The sequence below is a fragment of the Bos javanicus genome, chromosome 2, assembly GCF_032452875.1.
Source record: "Bos javanicus breed banteng chromosome 2, ARS-OSU_banteng_1.0, whole genome shotgun sequence".
Taxonomy (NCBI): Eukaryota; Metazoa; Chordata; class Mammalia; order Artiodactyla; family Bovidae; genus Bos; species Bos javanicus.
In genome coordinates, this window is record NC_083869.1 from 93,564,595 (window position 1) to 93,590,994 (window position 26,400).

At 39.9% G+C, this 26,400-nt stretch overlaps 1 protein-coding gene across 2 annotated transcripts in view; it reads left to right on the forward strand.

Annotated features, from left to right (window-relative positions):
• PARD3B (par-3 family cell polarity regulator beta) overlaps positions 1–26,400 on the forward strand; it is a 1,151,446-nt gene that overhangs the window by 682,593 nt on the left and 442,453 nt on the right. For both annotated transcript variants that reach the window (XM_061382241.1, XM_061382248.1), the window contains exons 12-13: positions 13,029–13,199; positions 19,274–19,406. In XM_061382241.1, the coding sequence (XP_061238225.1) occupies positions 13,029–13,199; positions 19,274–19,406 (304 nt within the window). The remainder of the gene's footprint in view (positions 1–13,028; positions 13,200–19,273; positions 19,407–26,400) is intronic.

Genomic DNA, 26,400 nt, shown 5'->3' on the forward strand with positions numbered 1-26,400 from the left:
ACCCACCTGCTAATGCAAGAGCATAAGAGACATGGGTTCAATCCCTGGTTGGGGAAGAACCCCTGGAGAAGGGCATGGCAACCCACTCCAGTATTCTTGCCTAGAGAATCCCATGGACAGAGGAGCATGGTGGGCTACAGTCCATAGGGGGTCACAGAGTCAAACACGACTGAAGTGACTTAGTACATAGCACAATAGCTGGTTAACAATGTTGTGACAGTTTCAGGTGACCTGCAAAGGGGCTCACCCATACATATAACAAGAGCCTCTTTCTTTTTACCCTCTTACCTCTCTGGCTGTTGCTTTCTATCATTCCGTCTCTCATTTGTGTCATTTCTAAGAGATGTAGTCTGTGGAGTCACTTGTAGACCCCTCAGAAGCATCCTTTTGAGCTATTCTTTTCAATGTATAGCCAAGGTGACCACTGACCATAACAGCCAAACATAGCTTAGAGTGTTGCTACTGCACTGCTTAAACAGTGAAAGTGTGAAAGTGAAAATGTTAGGCGCTCAGTCGTGTCTGACTCTTTTGTGACCCCATGGACTGTAGCCCACCAAGTTCCTCTATCCATGGAATTTTCAAGGCAAGAATACTGAAGTGGGTAGCCATTCCCTTCTCTAAGGGATCTTCCCGACCCAGGGATCAAAGCCAGGGCACCTGCATTGCAGGCAGATTTTTTACCATCTGAGCCACCAGTAACATGCCTTAAATGTTTGAAATTCAATTTTAGTTTCTGTCATTCTTCCTGGGCATTTGCCCCTGAAGTGTAGTATAATTGCTTCCAGGGCCAAATATATACTAGATACAAGTTTGCATGTTGTATGTTTTATATAAACATACATTTATACATACATACATACATATATAGTATACATATATCTCATGAACTGAGAACTATGAGTGGAATGTAATTAGGATTTCATGCTTTTCTAAAATTTCATTCTTGTGACTGGAATTTGAATATTGTGTTGTTATTACTGGTAAATTAAACAAAATATTATCTTTGTACAGTTAGAAAAATTAATAACTTAAGAAAAAGACTGTCCCAAAATCTACATAAAAATGAGCTTTTCCTTTTTCCAGAGAAGCACATATAAAGTCTGGATAATCAGTTTGAAGACCTCACATACATTTACCCTCATTTGCTAAACATTTTGAACTCAGAGATGAGTTTTCTTTTCCTTTGCTTTTGATATACTCTGTTAATTGAATTTTTTTTAGAGAAAATGCATTTTTAAATCTATTCAGTTCAGTTCAGTTCAGTTCAGTTGCTCAGTCATGTCTGACTCTTTGCAACCCCAGGAATCACAGCACGCCAGGCCTCCCTGTCCATCACCAACTCCCGCAGTTCACTCAAACTCACGTCCATCAAGTCGGTGATGCCATCCAGCCATCTCATCCTCTGTCGTCCCCTTTTCCTCCTGCCCCCAATCCCTCCCAGTATCAGAGTCTTTTCCAATGAGTCAACTCTTCGCATGAGGTGGCCAAAGTACTGGAGTTTCAGCTTTAGCATCGTTCCTTCCAAAGGACACCCAGGGCTGATGTCGTTTAGAATGGACTGGTTGGATCTCCTTGCAGTCCAAGGGACTCTCAAGAGTAGACTATACTAAATCTGCTTTGTTTTCTTCTATCATAAAAATTAATTACTTTTAGAAAATATATAACTAAAATGGTGATATTTTTAAAAATTCATGTAGAATATTAAAATCCTTTATTAGAAAGAATAAAAATTCCATACAGTCTGTTCTATCAATACTAATTATGAAAGATTTCTTTTTATTTGAATATTTAATGTGTTCTATTGAAATTTTGAAACAATAATGCAAAAATTAAAATTTAAAGGAAGCTTTGCTAAGGGAAAAATGTCATATATCAGGTAGATTATTTAAGGGCTCTTAAAGAGAACGAATTTAAGAATACCTGTTATTCTCTAGAAAATTAATTAGCCAGGTTTGTGCTTAATAAATACTACTTGATGATGATGAAATTAAATGAAAGAAAAATGCCTGACATAGCTAATTGCAAATGCATGCACTCAGAATATGAAATAGACATAATTTAAGTAATTTGATTCTTGTGTGGTTAGGAAATCTGGAATACAACCTCTGCAGAGGTTGCCTGATGCAGAATTGCAAGATCTATACCATTTCATAATAGGTTAAAAAATTTAACTAATACAAGCAATCCCTCTATTATAAAATGACCTAATTATGAATTTTGGGAGATAATATGCACAGTTCTAGAATTTATGGGAATACAATGTTTGATCCTGAATATCCATGTCTCTTTGTTATGGGGAATGTTGGTTGAATAGCATCTAACCTACTTAAAAGGAGTCCGGTAGGAGTTCCTAGCAGAAGTAATTTCCACCTCCAATTTCTGCTTGTATCTATAAATCATGTGGTGGATCTATAATTAATGAATTCAAAGGGAGATAAAAAGGATAGCATTTTAAGGAACACGAATGTTAAATGATTTCTTCAGCTATCCATTTTTCTTAAAATTGATATTGTTTTTTACTGGAAGAGAACTGTTAAGATCATTACCTATAGTCATGTCTTCCAGGTTTCTACCTCTTACCAAAAACACCATACAATCTGGGTATAAACAGCTTCATTGCAAATCCTCAACTGTTAAAAGCCAAACTCTAATATTTCATACTCACCACAAAAGTGTGATATTCTATGAACAACTAAAAGCAGGAATTCTGCCTGGAAAAATTCACCATCACTATAAGAACTCTGCTTTAAAAAATAAAACAAGTAATTTAAACAACAAAAAAAAGAATTATCAACTATGTTATGCCATATATTTTAAATACATTTCCTTTTTTAGGGAAAAAACGCCCAAAATGTTAATATGCGTTAATTAATACACTCAAGCTTATCATTAATGGGTTTTCTGCAGTAGTAAGTATTTTATAGAGATATAACATTACTTTAAAATTTTCATAATACCAGTATCAATCATTGTTTTTCTTGCTAAGTTTTATCATTTTCAGATATTTATTTTATTGATGGAAATGCAAATACATTTGTATCATCTGGATAAACTTTTAGAACTGTAGGTCTTTTTGATGTGTACTTTGAATTCTATTATTGTCTTCAGAGGCTTAAAAAAATATGTTTTTAGACCTAATCAAAAATGAAATTATTATCTACAAAAGTTGATATAACATGATCATGTTACTTTGACTCTGAAAATAGTATCTTTTACCTGAAAACCTATATTCACCTATATTGTGGGTATTTATAAGAGATATTAAGTTCATAATGTGGTCAGAGTTTTGGTCTAAGCATTCTGCTCTGGGTCCATTTTTTTAAGAAACCAGATTTTTAGCAATCTTAGCACAAGCAAGAACAGAGCTTTCTTCTTCTTCTTCTTCAAGTGAATAAATAAGATCCTTTCGTTAAGTTGAAAAGGCTTCTGAGATTCTAATCTAGTTAGGCATTCATGCAGAATCTTCTTGATGCATACAACCCATTCACCTTAATAAGCTTCTATTATCCAATTTTCTAGGCCAAACTAAACTGAAAACAGAAAATCAGGAAGGAGATAGGAAGGGATAGAGAAGAAGCTGAAAGGACAAGAAACAGAAAAAATGTAAAACAAGCACTGCTGCTGCTGCTGCTAAGTCGCTTCCGTCGTGTCCGACTCTGTGCGACCCCAGAGATGGCAGCCCACCAGGCTCCCCCGTCCCTGGGATTCTCCAGGCAAGAACACTGGAGTGGGTTGCCATTTCCTTCTCCAATGCATGAAAGTGAAAAGTGAAAGTGAACTCACTCAGTCAGTCATGTCCAACTCTGTGCGACCCCATAGACAGCAGCCCACCAGGCCTCCGTCCATGGGATTTTCCAGGCAAGAGTACTGGAGTGGGGTGCCATTGCCTTCTCCAAAGCAAGCACAGATTGCTGCAAAGTAGACGAAGGAATACTAGTGAGGCCTCTTCAGTCAGTGCTTCTGAAACTTCTTACTAAGGAAACTGTAAAATTCACTCATGACTACAGTGAAAGCTGTAAATTGCAATACGTTTATTTATATCCCATATGTTTCCAGTAGGTCTTTAAAAGAAAAGAATTATAATACATTATATCAAAATGGTTTAGATTATATATATTCTGAGGTTCTAAAAATACTCTTCAGTTATCTTTAATTAAACAAGAAGTCTCACATGCCACAGATGCTGAATAAATGGTACATTGCTGGAACTTCACTCATTTGCTACATAAAATGGAGTGAGGCTCTTAAGATAATAACTGAATTAGATAAACTTAAAATTTTGCAAGAGCTAAATAAGAGGATACTGAGCCAGTACACCGGAGAAGGCAATGGCACCCCACTCCAGTACTCTTGCTGGAAAGTCCATGGATGGAGGAGCCTGGTGGGCTGCCGTCTATGGGGTCACCCAGAGTTGGACACAACTGAAGTGACTTAGCAACAGCAGCAGCAGCAGAGCCACTACACAGACAGTAATCAAGCTTCACTTTTAGAATATAAAGTTTCTCTGAGCATGTGCCAGTATAGCCAAGCCAGCCTGGGCTCAGGAATTGCTCATAATTACAGTTTGTATATTATTGAATTTGTCCATTGGAGATGAAACTTACACCAGGTCAAAGCACCTGATGAAAGATGTTTCTAGTGATTCCGTTTAACAAGGATTTCTACAACATCTACAGCTACCATAAGTTATTCAATATGTAATAGAATGGATACAGGAAACAGAAAGACTCATTCCATAGTACAGGAAGCTGGTAGCATAATAAACACATAAAAAACTGTGTCTAGATTAGTCCAATGAAAGAGCCTCGCAAGCCACATTAGAACATCTGCCTTACTGGTTTCCCCAGGGAAGGAAAAAAATAATCTTCTGCCCTTGTTTTTAAGTATTCATCTTTAGTTTTGGAAAAATGTGAAGTGTTTATTTTGAGGTCAAAATAAAAACTAATTTCATACTATTAAAAAAAAAACTCAAATATGGTAAGGACTGTGGTAGACCTTCTGTCAAAGAATGTTCAAACTACTGTACAATTACACTCATTTCACATGCTAGCAAGGTAATACTCAAAATCTTCCAAGGCAGGCTGCAATAGTTCTTGAACAAAGAATTTCCAGATGTACAAGCTGGATTTAGCAAAGGCAGAAAAGCCAGAGATCAAATTGCCAGTATCCATTAGATCACAGAAAAAGCAAGAGAATTTCAGAACAACATCTACTTCTGCTTCACTGACTACAGCAAAGCTTTTGACTGTGTGAATTACCACAAACTGTGTAAAATACTTCAAGAGATGGGAATACCAGACCACCTTACCTGCCTCCTGAGAAACCTGTATGCAGGTCAAGAAGCAACAGTTAGAACTGGACATGGAACAACAGACTAGCTGCCAATCGGGAAAGCAGTACGTCAAGGCTGTATATTGTCACCCTGCTTATTTAACTTATGTTGAATAAGTACATCATGTGAAATGCAAGGCTGGATGAATCACAAGCTGGAATCAAGATTGCAGGGAGAAATATCAATAACCTCAGATATGCAGATGATTCCACCCTATGGCAGAAAGCTTAGAGGAACTAAAGAGCCTCTTGATGAAGGTGAAAGAGGAGAGTGAAAAAGATGGCTTAAAACTCAACATTCAAAATACGAAGATCATGGCATCTGGTCCCATTATTTCATGGCAAAAAGATGGGGGAACAATGGAAAGAGTGACGGACTTCATTTTCTTGGGCTCTAAAATCACTGCAGATGGTGACTGCAGCCATGAAATTAAAATACACTGGCTCCTTGCAAGAAAAGCTATGACAAACCTAGACAGCGTACTAAAAAGCAGAGACATTACTTTACAGACAAAGGTCCGTATAGTCAAAACTATGGTTTGTCCTGTAGACATGTATGGATGTGAGAGTTGGACCAAAAAGAAGGCTGAGCACTGAAGAATTGATGCATTTGAACTTGGAGAAGATTCTTAAGAGTTTCTTGGACTTCTAGCAGATCAAACCAGTCAGTCCTAAAGGAAATCAACCCTGAATATTCATCGGAAGGACTGATGCTGAAGCTGAGGCTCCAATACACTTTGGCTACCTGAATCAAAGAGCCAACTCATTGGAAAAGACCCTGACGCTGGGAAAGATCGAACTCAGGAGGAAAAGGGGGTGACAGAGGATGAGATGGTCTGATGGCATCACCAACTCAATGGACATGAATTTGAGCATTTGGGAAATGGTGAAGGACAGGGAAAACTGGCATGCTGCAGTCCATGGAATCACCAAGAGCTGGACACAATTGAGGAACTGAACAACAACAACAAACGGTAGACAAAAGTAAAAGTAATCATAGGTGTTGAGATGGAACAATTCTGCCTGAGGGGAAGAAAGTGGAAGGCAGTTGCTGAGCCTTATTTTGAAGGATTGATATAGAACCAGTGAGCAGGAATGCAAAGGGCATTTTGGAGCAAAGGAAAAGTTTGGACCACATCACCATAGTGTGTACACCAGAGCGCAACGTATTGAGTCTGGAAAATAGAGCTCTTATTTTTGAAGAACGGTGCCATTTGTATTGGTTGAAATTGTGTTAGGACAGATGAAGTAAAACATTGACTAATGTACATAGGTGCCCTTCAAGACAAGAATTCACATGCTTCTGGTCTTACCAACTTTATTCCTTTTCTTTACTTTAAAAACTATACTTTAAAATCTTGATTTATTCTTTTCCTTTCATTGTTATTGTTTGAAAATGAAATTAAATTATTTCAGTCTGGAATACAAGGCTCTTTCTAGGTTGGATTTTTTTCCAAAAAATACAGTGAGCAGATGTTATCATGGAGTGATTTTAAGATCTTGGGAAACATTTGTTCAGGACAGTCCTTTTCCTCAGTCAGGTGCCATCTTGCCTGGAGGCCTGCTCTACTCCAAGGAAATGCTGCTATGTAGCCTGAAGTCAGGGTTTGGGATTTGGGCCCGGAGTGTTGATGTCCCTGAAGGCTTAACCAGGGGCCCTATTAGAATCAGGCACAGGAAGGAGTCAACATCCGGTCATGATTAATCCTCTGAACACCCTGGCCTAATGATGTAGACTGGCCTTGGGCCCCAGCCAGCTGCCCCTGGATTAGCCAGCCTCCTCCTTCATGCTTGACTCATGTTTTTCAGAGGCTCATTCTGTGCCATGGCTTTCTTCTCTTCCCTCTGCGTTCATTAGAACTTTAGAGATAAAGGGACCTACAAAAAATTGGCCCCAAGAGGTGGATTAAGGCTTGCACTGTCACTGCTAATCATAGCAGAGGCACAGCAGGGACTAAACTACAAGGCCACTGGACCACCGGAAATTATGGACATGCTTCAGAGGGCACATGCAACATCCTAAAAAGTACATGAGTGCTCTCTATTACAAAGAACTGTCTGGTCCAAATGTACAGCTGTGGAGGAACCATCATGGAAATATTTATTTTTAAGAGCTGACAATCCTTTGCTTTTATGAGATTCTCAAAGGAGTCTAAGAAGAGCCCATAAAGGTCAAGAATCATTAGCAAAGTGGTTGAAAATATGGACTTCAGAGTAACCCAGACCTAGTTCAAATATTTTGGTTTTGGTCATGTGACTTGTAACAATGCACTTAACTCTCCTGATCCTTGGTTTCTTCTTTTCTAAAAGGGGACCTGTGGTCCCCAGTGTACAGGATAGTTAGAAGTATTAAACTGTCTAGTGCATATAGACAAAGGGTTTAGCAAAAGAACTGCACAAAGGAGGAACTCATTAAATAATTATATTCATTAATCACTGTAGTGAAAGAAGGTGAAAGTGAAGTCACTCAGTGGTATCCGACTGTTTGCAACCCATGGACTGTAGCCTGCACCAGGCTTCTCCGTCCATGGGATTCTCCAGGCAAGAGTACTGGAGTGGGTTGCCATTTCCTCCTCCAGGGGATCTTCCTGACCCAGGGATCAAACCTGGGTCTCCCGCATTGCAGGCAGATGCTTTACCCTCTGAGCCACCAGGGAAGCTATCGGGCTTTCCCAATAACTGTAGTACCTTTAATCATCTCTAGAAGCAACACAGCACAGTGGAAATGTATCTGACTCAGACAGGTGGACCTGGCAGTGACAGTATTCTTTAACGGTCACTTCATTTCCCTGAGCCTCCATTATTATATCTCTAAGTGGAGTGTGCTGCTTGTCTCACAGGTTTGTTTTGAGAAATGAGAACATATGCAAGATATTTGCACAAGGACTGCCCTGTATTAGGTGTTCAATAAAAAGAGATATGAACTTCCTAGGTGGCACTAGTGGTAAAGACCCTGTGTGCTAATACAGGAGACATAAGAGGCACAGGTTCAAAACTGTCAAGAAGATCCCCTGGAGTAGGAAATGGCAATCCACTCCAGTACTCTTGCCTGGAGAATCCCTTGAACAGAGGAGCCTGGTATGCTACAGTTGATAGGGTCACTATGAGTCGGACACAACTGACGTGATTTAGCACAGCATAGCCAAGAGTCGGACGTGACTGAGTGACTTCACTTTCACTTTTCACTTTCATGCATTGGAGAAGGAAATGGCAACCTGCTCCAGTGTTCTTGCCTGGAGAATCCCAGGGACGGCGGAGCCTCGTGAGCTGCCGTCTATGGGGTCGCACAGAGTCGGACATGACTGAAACGACTTAGCAGCAGCAGCACAGAAAGGAGATATAACACTCAAACATCTTGTCTCCCAGTCCAGTCTCCCTCCCCCTGAATTAGAACCTGGTTAGGGCTGATGAGACTTGAAATCTCCCCAGGACATGGAGAAGACCTAAATCTTATACCAGTTTTTATTTGTCCTAATGTACCCAGAGGAAATTTTTGTCTATTTTTATTCTGTTCTCTTTCCTCTTTTTCTTATTTTTCTTCTGCTTTGGGAATTTCCTTTACTTCCTCCTAGCTTAAGGATAGATAAGAGTTGATTACAGGGGTTGCAAAAAGTAAGTGATGTAGTTGTGGGTCTTTTGGTTAGGGGTCTGATGGTCATAAAGTAGAAAGAAAAATGTCTTTGTTCAGGCTGCTAAAAGAAACTTCCATAAATTGGGTAGCTTTTAAATGGCAGCAGTTTATCCCTCACAGTTCTTGAGTCTGAAGTTCAAGATCAAGGTGCTGCAGAATCCATCTGGTGAGAGGTGCTTAATAGTCAGCTGTCTTTTTCTTGCTGTAACCCTAGATGGCAAAGAGGACAAGATATCTGTCTCAGGACTCTTTTATAAGGGCGCTAATTACCTTCCAAATGCCCCCTAATATCTTCATGTTGGGGGTTAGGATTTCAACATATGAATTTGAGGAAAACACATTCAGTCCATAGCAGAAAGGGCATTGGCTTTTCCTTTAGCAAAGGAAAGAGTGATCCAGATTAGGATAAAATAAATATCCTAGAATTACTGGGTAACATACCTGGATAGTTGAAATCAGTCATGTAAAATCAGTTGAGGAGAGTCACTATTCTCATGCTGAAGTACATACTTAAACATAATACTGAAAGAAAAAAATAAGACCGTAAAAAGCTACTTTCTTGGTAAAAAACCACTGCAAAGTGGAATTGTCATTGTTGTTGTTTAGTCTCTAAGTGGTGCCTAACTCTTTCGTGACCCCATAGACTGTTGCTTGACAGGCTCCTCTGTCCATGGGATTTCCCAGGCAAGAATACTGGAGTGGATTGCCAGTTCCTTCTCCAGGAGATTTTCCCAACTCAGGAACTGAACCCTCATCTCCTGCATTGGCAGGCAGATTCTTTACACCAAGCCACCGGGGAAGTCCCACAAAGCAGAACAGACATATGCAATTGTGATCTTTGCTGAGTTTGAGTAATGAGCTCTTAACTAAATTGACTTCATTTTAAATGAAGACTAGACATGGATACACAGTGTGTGTGTGTGTGTGTGTGTGTGTGTGTGTGTGTGTGTGTAGCTAGGTAGGTAAACAGTCCCCCACCCTTCCTGTCTCCACATCTTCTATAGTCTGACTCTGGCTTTCATATATAAGGTTCTCTTCCAGGAGACATCTGGTGTCATATTGTTCTGTCTGGATTTGAACGTCTTTTTTCTTGATGCATGATCCCTTGAGGGACTAGTCATTGTCATCTATTAGAACACAGAATGGGTAGTGAATAGGGAGTGCTGAGAAGTCAGGCCTTGAACTATTTAATCCAGCTCTGACCTTAACTAGCTGAGCAAGTTCGAATCTATGTGGAAGTACCTTCTCTGTAGAAGAGGTATTCAGTAAATGGTTTCTTATCCTCTATGTGCATCACATTATTTATCTATAAACGGAAGCAGTTGGACAAGATAATCTCTAAGGACCCTTCCAGTTCTTAATTCTAAGATTATCTTCTCAATGTTAGGACAATGTGGTGCTTACTGGCACCACCATTAATGAAATTACCCATCATTTATCTTATAAAGGGAAAGCAAAAACCAATACCAACAAGCCAGCTAAGCCTTAAAAGGAGAGTATGTGGATTTTTTATCATACCCGCAGCTCTGCAGTGATGCTTGCGATGAATGTGAATGTCTTAACAAAAAAAAAAAAAAAGTTGCCCTGGGGTGACCTGACTTGCCTTATTGTTTGGACTTGGATACAGCAAACACATTCTACTTTAGTGTAGTTATGTATGCTTGAGACTCGGAATATAGCTGAAAATAAAAGTCTGTACTTAATACTTGTTGGTAAGAGATTATCCTACAAAAAAACATTTTTTTTTCCATCCCCTTATCTTTTATTTACCTCTTCACTCAGACCTTGCCTCATACTCCACAGAGAAGGTTCGCAGGAGGTTACCAGGTGGCTCTCACTCAGATTTCATTCCCTCAATTCTACAAGTACCCATTAAGTTTCAATCTTTATCTTTCTTCTTCCTGTCATAGAGGATGAGGTGTCCTGCCAAGACTAAGCGTCTACAGGTCCAGTACTCGACCTCATTTCCTGTTCACGGGGCTAGGATCCTGATCCAACTTTTGTGCTTCCTCCCCATCTTTAAAAACCACACATCTGTTTCCAGTCCTCCCCAAAACATTTTTAGTGACCCTCCCAACTGCCTGTGAAAGGTCCAGCCCAGAGTCCTGCTTCCATTAAATGCCACAACAGAAGAGCATAATTCCTAGAGTAAACTGTCTCACTTCACTTATACACAGCCATTAAAGTGGCTTCCGTTTGACCCCATTTCGTGTAGCCTTAATCTTATCCTTTACGTGCCTCTCTCACCATTAGATAACAGAAATGAAGCGATTTCTTTTGTGTTTGGCCTTTCCTGTAAATCTCATTTCCAGATTTGCTCCAAATTATGGGAAAGATTAAGTGGAATGGGAAAACGAGAGGAAGGCAGAAGACATTAGGCTCTGTTGAGGCAGGGCAGTCAAGTTTTACAGCTTGATTTTACCCCTGGTGAAACCGAGAGGGCATGGCCTCCACCATCCACGGGCTGACACCCTCTGCAACAGGAGGCGTGGGCAGTGCATCCCCACGAGGGCATCCGTGCCCCATAACAGCTCTCGTCACTCTCCCCCTTTCCCCAGCTGTCAGCAGAGGAACTTCCTCTGACCACTGCTGCTGCATTAGTCAAAGTTTGTCAACTTGTCCACAGGATTTCTCTCCCAAATCTGTATGGCTGCCCTATTGTTCATTATATGTCTGGTTTTCTCATTTCTTAGGAAAGTTCTTTTTTCATTTTACATTTCATTCTATTCCTTTGAACATGGGTCCCAGATACTTCTAACTGCAAAAAGTTGAATACTCCCCTCCACCTGTTTTAGTGTGTACAACTGTAGTCTAGAGATGAATAGCCAAGGAAGCCCTAGTACAGAAACTGAGAAGAACCAAGGTTCATGAAAACTGAACTTAGGTCAATTTTTCTCTGACTCTCTTTTGTGACCTGCGGCATCTAACATCACTTTCCTGCCTCAGTTTCCTTATTTGTAAAATGTGAGCAAAAGCATTAATCTGTCGAGCTTCTTGAGTTCTGTAAGAGCTATAGATAATTCATGGAAGAACTACCATGCTCACCAACTGTTATTTCTGCTAAATGTATTAGCAGCAGCACCAGCATCATGACATTCCTAAAACTGCATCTGTGCCTCACAGCAAGAACTTCCTATCCTAGAAACAGGTATAACCCATGTCCCTAATTAGACTGTCAGTATTTAAGCATGTTTTCTCCCAGACTGTCTGTTGGGGGAGAAGGGTGTACTGTGATCCCCAGAAGTTCTTTTGCAGGTAGAGATGGTGTCCGAGTTTGTTCAGCTACCACCATCGACTCCAGGGACATTTCTAGCTGAAGATGACTAGTACCTAGAGGTGATTTAGACTAGAATCTGGGCCGCTTATCCATGTGCCAAACTTCCCAGTTCTCTGTGGTACGTGGTGTTTCTTCCTGAAGGTGCTGGGTGAAAGTGCTTCTCAGTCAGAGACTCCTCACAAAAGGCTTGACAGTCCCCTTTGTCAAGACTTTCCTCTAGAAGACACGGTACCAGATTGGACCTGCATTACACACCTCTGCATCCTTTTGCAGACTAGCAACTTTTTGTTGCGTTAGAGAAAATAACGTGAGAATTTTTTTTCACAGCACTATTCAATAGAGCTAGCTATGAGATCCATTACTATTGTCAAGCACATAACATTTAAGCATGGTGTCTCTCTGTGCCTGAAAAGGCAAGCAATATGGCCACTGTCTTTTGCTTCTAAACCCCCTTTCCTTGAGTCAGCAACATGGTAGCTTCCAGAGCAAATGGCAGAATCAGGTTAGCCTAGCACACTTGCCAAAGGTTTAGGTAAGAGATATTATACAAATGTCTAAGTTATTGTAGTTCTGGACTCCATGATTTCTAAAAGTCACTTTCACACAATTCATTATTATTAATATTTGTGACTATTTGATAAAATCCAGAACCTTTTTCTGCTGTGGAAAATAAATCATCCCTAATAGCTGAATTTTTTCCTTTATTTTAAACGTGAACTTTTGCCTGACAGTCACATGGCATCACATGCTTTTCTCTGCTTAATACTGTTTTTCTTACCTCCACCCTAGGATGGCCGTCTGCGGATGAATGACCAGCTGATTGCGGTTAATGGGGAATCTCTTCTGGGAAAGTCCAACCACGAAGCTATGGAAACACTTAGACGATCCATGTCCATGGAAGGAAACATCCGAGGGATGATCCAGTTGGTGATTCTGAGGAGGCCAGAGAGACCAATGGAGGTGATGCAATTTGTTATTTCCCTGTGCAAACTGCCCAAATGGCCACCAGAAAACTCACACTTCCATCACTAGTATGGTAGCTAAGCTCATACTGGTTTCTGAAATTAGAAAAATATGCACCTAGAGGTGCTCTGATGGGATTATGTGGCAAATAGGTGGTTATATATTTTAGGTATAACTAGAAATATAAAAATGTACATATAAATTAAGTCATGTATCCAGTATAACAGGTCCATAATTTCTAATTTTTCCCCAGAAATTCCTAGAGCTCTGGACTTTATGAATTACACTTTATTCAGATTAGGAACTTTAAAGCATATAACATGCTTATATACTTTTTGGATGATGTGCTAGCATTGTCCATACCTTATTAGGTTCCTAATAAGATGTCTATAATGCTTACTGTGAAGATCATTATAATGCAATTAGCTCTCTATATTCTTCCCTACAATGTGTGCTTGGGTAATACAAATCTGGGGCTTCCCTTGTGGTTCAGTGATAAGAATCTGCCTGCCAATGCAGGAGCCATGGGTTCAGTCCCTGGGTTGGGAAGATCCCATGGAGATCATGGCAACCCACTCCAGTATTCTTGCCGGGAAAATTCCATGAACAGGGAAGCCTGGTGGGCTACAGTCCATGAGGACTCAAAATAGTCAGATAAGACTTAGCCACTAAACAACAACAAATTCAGATCTGCAACTTAACTAATTTAAAATTTGATGTATTAAACAAGCTTCTTGTTTCATATTATTCAGTTCAATTCAGTTCAGTCGCTCAGTCGTGTCTGACTCTTTGTGACCCCATGAATCACAGCACGCCAGGCCTCCCTGTCCATCACCAACTCCTGGAGTTCACTCAAACTCAAGTCCATCAAGTCAGTGATGCCATCCAGCCATCTCATCCTCTGTCGTCCCCTTTTCCTCCTGCCTCCAATCCCTCCCAGCATCAGAGTCTTTTCCAATGAGTCAACTCTTCTCATGAGGTAGCCAAAGTACTGGAGTTTCAGCTTTAGCATCATTCCTTCAAAAGAAATCCCAGGGCTGATCTCTTTCAGAATGGACTGATTGGATCTCCTTTCAGTCCAAGGGACTCTCAAGAGTCTTCTCCAACACCACAGTTCAAAAGCATCAATTCTTTGGCACTCAGCTTTCTTCACAGTCCAACTCTCCCATCCATACATGACCACTGGAAAAACCATAGTCCTGACTAGACGGACCTTCATTGGCAAAGTAATGTCTCTGCTTTTAAATATGCTATCAAGGTTGGTCATAACTTTTCTTCCAAGGAGTAAGAGTCTTTTAATTTCATGGCTGCAGTCACCATCTGCAGTGATTTTGGAGCCCCCAAAAATAAAGTCTGACACTGTTTCCACTGTTTCCCCATCTATTGCCCATGAAGTGATGGGACCAGATGCCATGATCTTTGTTTTCTGAATGTTGAATTTTAAGCCAACTTTTTCACTCTCCTCTTTCACTTTCATCAAGAGGCGTTTTAGTTCCTCTTCACTTTCTGCCATAAGGGTGGTGTCATCTGCATATCTGAGGTTATTGATATTTCTCCCGGCAATCTTGATTCCAGCTTGTGCTTCTTTCAGGCCAGCATTTCTCATGATGTACTCTGCATATAAGTTAAATAAGCAGGGTGACAATATACAGCCTTGACATACTGCTTTTCCTAATTGGAACCCATCTGTTGTTCCATGTCCAGTTCTAACTGTTGCTTCCTGACCTGCATATAGGTTTCTCAAGAGGCAGGTCAGGTGGTCTGGTATTTCCATCTCTTTCAGAATTTTCCACAGTTTGTTGTGATCCACACAGTCAAAGGCTTTGGCATAGTCGATAAAGTAGAAATAGATGTTTTTCTGGAACTCTCTTGCTTTTTCGATGATCCAGTGGATGTTGGCAATTTGATCTCTGGTTCCTCTGCCTTTTCTAAAACCAGCTTTAACATCTGGAAGTTCACAGTTCACGTATTGCTGAAGCCTGGCTTGGAGAATTTTGAGCATTACTTTACTAGCGTGTGAGATGAGTCCAATTGTGCGGTAGTTTATATTTTTGAAATATATTATTATTATTATTATTTATGGAGTTTTTTAATGTAAGAAATATTTTTATGTATACATGAAGTATAAACAAAATATTATTGAATGCTGATATTGCTAAGTATTTCACTTACATACAATTATATTTATATAATTATTATATTTTACAATTATATATTATATCAATTATATTTACCATAAAGTATTCCTAAAACATTACTTTTGCTAATATATAGGCAATAGTTATTAAATTATCTTACAAATTATTTTAAGAAAAGATAAGTAAGTTGATAATAGTTAAGAGGTGAGAAAAACATGAGAAAATCACATATATATTCTCTAAGGACAAATAATGTTTGTGTGATATATTAATACAGGAAGTTAAAATAGAATTCTATTAAAACACTGTTTTAATAATAAATTCAACTTAAAAATGGTAAAAGATTTTCAGATTAAGAATAGAAGGTAGTTGGGACTCATAGTGGTTAAAAGTTTGGGCTCTAGAGTTTTAGATTGAGTTGGGTCATTTCCTGGCTATGTAAAGACATACATAGTTGAATGCTCAGGACTTGTAGATGGCGATACTATTGTCTGCCTTATCATTTCATCTATCTTCATTTACCAGCATCTAGTAGAAAGCTGGGCTTCCCTGGTGGCTTTCCTGGTGACTCAGATGGTAAAAAATAAATCTGCCTGCAATGCAGGAGACCCAGGTTCGATCCCTGGGTCAGGAAGATCCCCTTGAGAAGGAAATGGCAACCCACGCCAGTATTCTTCCCTGGAGAATTCCACAGACAGAGGAGCCTGCCGGGCTGCAGTCCATGGGGTCACAAATAGTCGGACACGAATGAACAACTAGCACTTTCTGTTTCAGTAGACAGTTATTATACATTGTGTAATAAATGAATAAAAGTTTCATATAAGGCCTACTTCATCTGAGAGGATAAGCTGAAGTAAACTTAGCTGTATCTTCTATGTTAGTCACTCAGTCATGTCCAGCTCTTTGCGACCCCATGGACTGTACCCCTTCAGGCTCCTCTGTCCATGGGATTTTCCAGGCCAGAATACTGGAGTGGGTGCCATTTCCTTCTCCAGGCTGTATCTTACTTTGTCACATTATCGGCTATTGGAAAGGAGGAACTGTACCTTTTTACTCTTCTATACATAACCTTCTAAATGTTAAATAAATGTAAATTGGCAATTACTGAAGACTATATATAATGAGCCAACTCATTTTCAACATTTGTGTCTGCTTAAGTGACATAGAGGTTTCCATGAATATTTAATGGATTTCACTTATGTACACAGTCATAAAACCCTTATCTGTTGCTTCCTACTATGAGAGAATCAGCTCCTTTTTAGTTGAATTTCATTCTTACTCTGGAGCCCTAGACCTCCATGGAACCCAGTTGTTGGAGGCAGGTATGAAGTAAGGTCTGTGGGCCCCTGAGTCACCCCTTCCATGCATCTGTGTTTTAAATCTCCCTTAAGATGTCTTGGAGCAAAGATTTCTCAACTAATAGAAAAGTCGGAAATACACTGCTCAAGATTTCCATATCTGTGCAGAAGTAATAGATAGCAAATGAAAAAAAGAAAAAGAGAAATGAACACTGCTAAAAGAGTTCCCTCCCCACTTTTCATCTTCCCTAGTTTCCAGTCTTTCTCTCCAATATATGAATGCCTAGTGGATAAATGCTCGTTGTTTTGCCTCAACAAGTTGACACTTTATTATTTGCATTCTCCTTTACCGCAGGTATTTTCATTTTAATTCTCACGCTCTGGGCTGGGCTGACAATTATTCCATCAGAAGCAAGTACTAAGCCTTCAGTTTGTTGCCCATCTTCAGAAGTGTCCTGTTGATATGGTTCACTAGGAAATCGATTAGGAATAAGAAATGGGACAAAAAATTTTTTATGAGGACATTTAAACAAGATTCATTTTTGGTTTCCCTAATATTTACATGCTTTCCATGGGGGATGAGCAGGCACTTGGCTCTCTCAGCTAGTGAGAATCTCTGTGGTACCCATGAAGATTAAAGAGTATTATTTTTTTTCATATAGCGACAGCCGCCTAATGTACAGCTAATCTTTATTAAATTAAAAAGAAAAAAAAAAGGCTGTGGCTATTTGATCTCCCAAATCTGTTTTACTGTGTCAAAGCATATGTTGTGTGCTCATGTGTTTGGAAGATTGTCCTCTGGAGCAGCAATCACCCTCAGGTATGATAAAAAAGAATCAGTAACCTAGAAAAAGGCCTCAGCACTGCTCATATATTCAGCGAAATCAATTAGGTTTGGAAAGAACACCAAAATGGTTACTTGAACATGATATTGATATTTAAAAAAAAAAAAAAGATGCTACTTAAGAAAAGTCAAAATATATAGTCTTTGTGGTATTTTCCCACATTACCCAGATGTACAAGATACGTAAACAGTTTTGATGAGAACCTTGTGAAGAATACATAATGAGCCCTTGATTGAATCAAAATCGTTTTAAACAGAAACATGTTTTTCAAAGGATGAGCTTGAGGTTCAATTGTAATTCTATTTGAGCCTAGAGACTTGGTATTAAAAAATGGGTTATGACCTGTTTTTTTCTTTTTCCTTCCCCCAAACGTTTCCCTCCCCTGAGTTGTAAGCTCAGCTTGGTAGAAGCAGAATATGTTTAAAAATCCATTATATTTTTTATTGGCTGGGACACTAATGGAAGGCTCCTCGACAGCTCTATTTTACAGGCTGAATACTTTAATTAGGCTGGTTACTGATCAGTTGTTGGGATATTGATTGTGTCATTTATCAAAGAGCCAGGAAAGCAGCAAAAAAATTTGTTGTTGTTAAAGCCCTTGCCGACATAAGGTAGGTCCTACCTCACCTTCCTGCCAGGGCTCCAGCTTAAATTTAGGAGTAGCTTGCACCTGGTTTGGTTGAGTAGTGGTACGGGGCAAAGGGCACCCCTGGGGTGTGGAAAAAGTGTTATAGACCTTGACAAAAAGCAAAGGACCTGTAGTAGCTGAAAACATCTTAATTATGAAGAATGTATGCATTGAATGCTGTGAATATTTTGTTTAACTAGCAGGATACCAAGTTATTATAACTAAAAGAGAGGAGTATAAAATCAAATGCATTGTTTGGGTCAAATGCTCTTTTTCAGAAGGAAAGAGCTTTGGAGATCAATTTTATGTTTCTGTCTGGGGCATGTTCTTCTCACCAGTGGTCAAGGGAATGGTCCTGAGATGGCTTTCAGTTCACTTCTTTGAATCTATTAGGATGACACGTTATGTGAACCCAAGCAAAACCCAGTTCTCTGTGCCTTGTTCCTCTTGAATAGCGGCTAGAACTCCCTGCAGTCAGCCCCTTCTAATGTCTCGGGGGCATCTGGGGCACAGGCCATATGGGGGCATGATTATGAAGATAGCAGTTTTAAGTCTGAATTTGTTTACAGACTGTCAAAATAGAAGGGGGAAATATGGTAAAAGAGAAAACTCTCAGGAGAACCACTGTCTGGCAGTGTCACAGAAGGTTGTTACAGTTCCTGGCCGAAAAGCCTGGTGTCTGCAGTGGGGCTCTCCCGTGGCTTTTCAGTGGTAAACCTGTCTGGGTTCTGACTTGTCCTAAAGCATATGCACTTAGTCGCCAAGCGGGGGAGAGAGAGAGGGGGGAACCATCTGGTTGGCAGAGAAACACCCTTGGCATGAACTGTATTCTTATGTTGACATTACCACAAGCTGCACTCCCAGATGGAAGAAAATGTGAAAGAAGACAGTTGTACGTGGCGGGAAAGAATCATAAAGTTAATCCCCTTTCGTACTGGCTATCAGCACTCCTAAGCCTTAACACCACAATGTCAGTAGTTTTTATTTCTTATTCAAAGATGTTTTAACTGATAGGAACATTTTGATTTTCCACTGTCCAGGATTTCCATGCCAGAGAATCTTGAAAAATTATTTGAAAGTTGATCATTCTTTCACTTTGCTTTCATTGACAAAGTTGGGACATGTTACAAAAGTGAATGTAGTTCTTGTTTTCATTCCTTAGGAGCCTACAGAATGTGGGGCATTTTCTAAGCCCTGCTTTGAGAACTGTCAAAATGCTGTAACCACCTCCAGGAGAAATGATAATAGTACATTGCATCCATTTGGCACGTACAGTCCACAAGACAAACAGAAAGGTAAGGCTCTCTACTGAAAATTATCTACTGCAAGTGGTGTGAGAAAACACAAGTGTTTATTTAAAAAAAAAAAAAAAGAGGAACAAAGGGGAATTAATTAGACTAAGTGCAGACTTCGTTACTCTGAGTTCTGAACACTGAGAGAAGGGTGGGGGAGCTGACTCACAAGTTGTGAAGCAGATTCCTGGCATTGCCTCCAGTTTAAGTGACAGTTTCTGTGCTTGCTGCCCCAAACATGGAGGGTTATGTATAAAACAAACCATGCCTGCAGAAACAAAATGACAAACCATTATTTTTGTTTAAGAATATTTTAATATTGGAAGTTACCAAGTGTAAATAACAATTCAACTCACAATATATATGGACTGGTATTAAACCATGGAGTGATCATAGCACAATTTGCAGATTTATGCTTATTTTTGAGTGGTAAATGCCATGAACCATGACCATGATTATCTTGTACACGTCACATTTCTAGTGGAGTTTTACATGTAAAAGCCTTAGATTTTCCTCTTTCTGTTTTCAAAAATTATGCTTTAGGCCACCAAGAAATTTATTTCCCTGCTTCTCCTTTCTGTTTAGTAACTTTAATTTTTTTTTGAACTACAAAAGCAATAGATATTCATGACAGAATATTAAGAGAAAGGCAATAAAGAGAAGATTTAATGTTTCTCATGTGTGTGTGCGCTAAGTTGCTTCAATTGTGTCTGACTCTTTATGACTCTGTGCCATAGCCTGCCAGCCTCCTCTGTCCATGGGACTCTCCAGGCAAGAATACCAGGGTTGGTTGCCATGCTCTCCTCCAGGGGATCTTCCCAACCCAGGGACTGGACCCACATCTCTTATGAGAAACTGACTTGACTTTCTGTCAGTATGTCTTTTCCCATCTTAATACAATTAAATATTTTCTTGACAAAGCAGGATTTCCTTCTGAGTCCTTCTGTCACAAAGGCAGGAAGAATCTGGGTAAGGAACAGCAGATTCCCCTCACACCAGAAATGCCTTCTCTTGACCATGTCCCAATAATGACCAAGAACGTTTCCAGCCCTTATATAACTTGACTGGCATTTAATTCTCAAGCATCACATAGTCCAGTGACAATCCAAATTCAGAGTTTTATTCCTTGTTTAATATGATGTTCAAAGGAACATTGGACACATTGCCTCCTATCTTGTTTCATTTTCAGTGCTTGTAAAATATTTCGCTGAAGTGAGAATTACATGGTATATTTTTAGAGGACATTGAGACACTCAAGGAAATGGGATAATATCTCTAGGAAGGCTGGCAGAGGCAAACATAATGAAACTATAAAACTAGTTAAAGTGTAAGGATACACCCAGAAAAAAAAATATTTAAATAATAAAATCCATTCAAAACACATGCTGAAAATAAGATGCAGTGATACTTTGGAACTTCAGTAGAATGTTCTAAGTTTGTATTTCCCTGAACAATGAGAGTCCTTTAGGCACAGAACCACTGGAAGGTTCTGTCTGTTCTCTTCCTCCTGAGACATGGATCCATGGTCCACCAGGTACCTGCTACACTTCCTCCTCCTACCTCAACTTTCCAAGGTAACATTAAAAATCCAGCTCTTTTAAAATTCTATTAGACATTATTTCTTTAAAAAGCACAGAAAATCCATTATTATTTCCTTGTGGTTCTGTGATACAATACTCATTTATAAGAATTTGACCTATCAAAGCATAGACTTGTTAAATTTTAACTGTAATAGGCCAGTAGATGGAACGCTCTTACTTTTTATATAAGCTTATTGACTGAAAGAGAATACTGTAGAAGAATACTGTGCTCGTCACTTCTTTGTAGTATTAATAACATTTTCAGTTTTGAGAACCATTGAGAGTTCCTGAGTTTCAGATGCACATGAGGTGGTCATAGGCCACTGAGACTCATGAAACATGAGTGATGTTGACTTGCCACCACCCAGGTTTCTAAGGAGCTCCTTTAGAAAAACAAGATTGACTTGACAAAATGTAATGTCTAATGAGGAGAGGAACTGTTACAGCCAAAACATTAACTTTTTTTTCTTCCCTTCCTCCTTTCCTTTGTATATTTAAAAGTCCAATGTTGATATGCTGTGTTCCATCTATTTTTGTAATAATAGTACGTACCACCCACTGTTCTACTGTTATTTTTTATATATATACATAATCCTGTCAAGCTGTTAGAGAGAAAAGGCATTCTTAAAACTAATATTTGTAGAAATTATAACACCAGAAAATTCACATTTGTGTTGGAGAATTGCTCACAATGCCTGCAGCGGAATGAGTGTGGGGCTCCAGGGTGGGAATAATGATGGAGGTTCTCTCCCAGGGGTTCACTATAAAATCCGATTAGGCATTTGAATGGTAATGAAGTGCACACACACTACATTTTCTGAAGATTCTTTCTGGCAGATCTCACCCTGGGCCAAGTAATAGCCGAAGTGCAGTTTACCTCTGGTTTGTTCTTCCCTCTCCTCCCGTTGTTCTCATCTCCCTTTTGTGCTCTACTGCTGCTTCCTCCCCACTTTTAGTTCCTGAGAACTCCAGCCCTTGCCCCAAGCACTTGTGGCCCCAAGGCGGCCCAGGATCACCCACTGAGGTCTTCTCAGGCCTTTCACCCACACTCCAAACCAGATGTTTTAATTCTGTATCCTGTCCCACTGAACCCATGTGCCTCGGGGTCCTTTGAAGAGACACATAATAGTGCGATTATGTACAATATGTCCCCTCCTGGGAACTTGCATGTATCCACCCCCGAATAGCATGTAAGGCACTGCCTCTGCAGTGATGATCAGAAATTGAATTATACTTTTCAACTTGACTGATGATTATGGGATAACTTCATTGTGTAGAATGTGCTAGGCTGCAACGATGAACACAATGTTGTTATTGTTCTCAACAATAGTCTAAAGCAGAGGTCAGCAGACTTTGTCTGTAAAGGGTCATAAAATACATTTTAGGCTTTTTGGACCATAGGATCTCTGTTGTAGCTCCTCACCTCTGCCACGGTAGTGTGCAATCAGCCATAGACAGTATGTTCATGATTGTGTTCAATGAAAGTTTATGTACAAAATCAGTTGGTAGGCTGGTTTGGGGCCAGGGCCATAGCTTGCTGCTGCTGCTGCTGACATGAACCCTTTGTCCTTCTTTTCTGATTTGCCCTTGCAGAATGGATCCTATAAAATAAGTCACAACAATAAAAGATGGAGATTAAAATAAGGGTCATTTGGTCATAAATGAAGTAGTAACTAGATGTACAGTATTTTATAGGCAATATGTAAAATATCCATCAAGACCTACCTTGTATATTCAGTGGGATCCAGAAATACTGTTTTTAGGAGACAAGAATTGTAGATTTTCACGATGATAAAGACCTTAACAAATGTGTTTGGATGAAGAGGAAAAAAAAAATTCTTTACAGCAAGTGGATCTGTTGTTAAAAAGTACTAAGGATAATCACAACATTGTTGATCAACTATACTCCCATATAAAGTAAAAAGTTAAAAAAAAAAAACTACCAAGGATAAAGAGTCATCAAAGAAAACACATCTGCACCTATCATCACTTTAAAAACACGCAGATTATTCATGTGAATAAAATAAAAATTGAAGTTAATGATCATAATAAACTTGAAGTAGCCAGTTCAGTTCAGTTCAGTAGCTCGGTCGTGTCCGACTCTTTGCCACCCCATGAATCGCAGCACGCCAGGCCTTCCTATCCATCACCAACTCCCGGAGTTCACTCAGACTCACGTCCATCGAGTTGGTGATGCCATCCAGCCATATCATCCTCTGTCGTCCCCTTCTCCTCCTCCCAATCCCTCCCAGCATCAGAGTCTTTTCCAATGAGTCAGCTCTTCGCGTGAGGTGGCCAAAGTACTGGAGTTTCAGCTTTAGCATCATTCCCTCCAAAGAAATCCCAGGACTGATCTCTTTCAGAATGGACTGGTTGGATCTCCTTTCAGTCCAAGGGACTCTCAAGAGTCTTCTCCAACACCACAGTTCAAAAGCATCAATTCTTCAGCGCTCAGCCTTCTTCACAGTCCAACTCTCACATCCATACATGACCACTGGAAAAACCATAGCCTTGACTAGACGGACCTTTGTTGGCAAAGTAATGTCTCTGCTTTTGAATATGCTATCTAGGTTGGTCATAACTTTCCTTCCAAGGAGTAAGCATCTTTTCATTTAATTTCATGGCTGCAAACACCATCTGCAGTGATTTTGGAGCCCAAAAAAATAAAGTCTGACACTGTTTCCACTGTTTCTCCATCTAGAGGACATGCTAAAGAAGAAGAATGAGAGGCGAAAGAGGAGGACATGGATGAATTTATATGTAGTGCAGTAAGAGAAATAAATATAGACAAGTAGATGATAGATTGATAGCTTATTGCAAAAGCAGCACATGGTAAATGTTACACAAGAATTAGTTTTTGTAATATTAACAGATAAACTGAAAGTGTCAGTGGATAAAGATAGTGAGGATGTATTTCTTGCTAATATCACAGCCCAGTGAGAACTGAGGGACCTGGGCTCTTTCCATTGGAAGCTGGCCATCTTCTGGTGCCTCATCCACTTATGGTTGCAGCAGGCAGATGGGAAAGGGGAGAAGTTGCATTTACCCTTTCTTAAGCATTGAAACTGGACACAACATTGACCATAGTAACTTACTTTCTATTGTCCAGAACTGGTCTTGTTATAAAAAGGGGTGGAAAATGGGGTTGATGCTCTAGATGTGTATAAGGAAGAAAGGAAGACCATAGGTACTGGGAGCACTAGAATTCTCTGCCACTGTTGTAAAAATACCAATAGATCCCAGAAACCAACAGTGAAGGTTTCATAGAAAAGGTGATATTTGAGGTGGACCTTGGGAGAAGGGTGGGACTTTTAATGGATGAAATGGGTTTTGCAATTATATGAGCAAGTACACTGGGGTAGAAAAGCCTGGCCTTGGGGTCTAGAATTGTAAATGGTCTCTAGTGGCTAATGTGTAATAGATAAAGTTAACTGCCAGGGACAGAGACTTTTATACTCTAGGCAATTGTGTGCAACTGAAAATTTTTTGATCAGGCAGTTATATGATCACAGCTATGTTTGCCACTAGTGAAAAAATGAACTGAGAAGTTGAGGATAAAAGATCAGAACTGATAGAAAAGATGTGGTCCCCATATGTCCTTTATTCCAATTTACCTTGTAGACTTTCTGCTCTGTGTGCATGTGTGCTAAGTTGCTTCAGTCGTGCCCAATTCTTTGTGACCCTATGGACTATAGTCTGCCAAGCTTCTCTGTCCATGGGATTTTCCAGGCAAGAATACTGGAGTGGGTTGCCATGCCCTCCTCCAAGGGATCTTCCTGACCCAGGAATCAAACCCGAGTCTCTTATATCTCCTGCATTGGCAGGTGTGTGTGTGTGTGTGTGTGTGTGTGTGTGTGTGTTCTTTTTTACCACTAGCGCCATCTCTCAGCAAATCTTTGACTGCTGCATATTACCAGGTCACTGGAGGTGGAGGACAGTGCTGACCGCTTTGTTCTTCGTGCTTCTGTACTCTGATCATCTGACTTATCAGATTCCTGCTTCAAGTCTCATTTTCAGGGATATTTCAGCAGTGCTAGAACTGCCTCCATTTTATACTAGTCTGTGATGCAGAGCTTTGAACAAGTCCTTCCCTGGTGTATTCATCAGGGTTCTCCAGAGAAACAGAACCAATGGAATGTATATGTGAGTATATGTATGTCTCTCTGTGTGTGTATTACATATACATACATATGTAGAGATTTATTGTAAAAGGTTGGGTAACATGATTATAGAGGAAGGCAAGTCCCAAGACCTGCAGGGTAAGTGGGCAAGCTAAGACCTAGAAGAAAGAGCCAATGGTGTAGTCCCTGTCTGAAGGGGCTAGCAGGATCAAGAACCAGGAAGAGCCAGTGGTTCAGTTTGAATCCAAGGGCAGGAAAAAAGCCAGTGTCTCAGTTTGAAGGCAGTCAGGCAGGAAGAATTCTCTCCTACTTAGAGGAAGGTCAGCCTTTTTGTTCAGGCCATCAACAGATTGGAAGTGGCCCACCCACATAGGGGCAGTTGCTCAGTGGTAAAGAATCCACCTGTACTTCAGGAGCTGCAGGAGACTCAGATTCAATCCCTGGGTTGGGAAGATCCCCTGGAGGAGGACGTGGCAACCCATTCCATATTCTTGCCTGGAGAATCCCATGGACAGAGAACCCTGGTGGGATACAGTCCATACGTTCACAGAGTCAGACATGACTGAAGCGACTGAGCATGCGTTCATACCCACATATGGGAGGGGTGCAATCTACTTTGTCTGCTGATTTCAATCACTATCACTCCAAAACAACCAGACAGAATACCGAGTGTCTTGGCACCCTGAGCCCAGTCAAGGTGACACATAAAATTAGCCATCAAACCTGGTGTGTGGGCAGGTCAGAGCAGATTGCTACCAGCAGCATTTCTCAAGGACAAAGAGATTATTTCCTTGTTCCATCAACAGAGTCAACTTTCTAGTAGAATCTCACTATAACAGATCCATAGCAAGTTTATGGCATACAGATTAATAATCCTTTTTTGTGCTTATTGGCACTTTGTGTTTATAAATCACTGTTTGAATATGCACAGTCTTATATAATCCTGTGCTCTTCCAATGAAAGTATTCGTTTCCCTACTATGTAGATTTAAAAACCAAAGTTTATAGAAGTTGAGTAGTTTTCTTAAGTTCATACAGCATAACAGGCCGTGATTGGAAATATGTAGTTTTGCAACACAAACCATACTCTTAACCATTATGCATACAATTTTTTCATACATTATTTAATAATTTATTTTTTGATAAGGGTTAAATCAAGCTCAACATTCATAAAACGAAGATCATAGCATCTGGTCCCATCACTTCATGGCAAATAGATGGGGAAACAGTGTCAGACTTTATTTTTGGGGGCTCCAAAATCACTGAAGATGGTGATTGTAGCCATGAAATTGAGAAA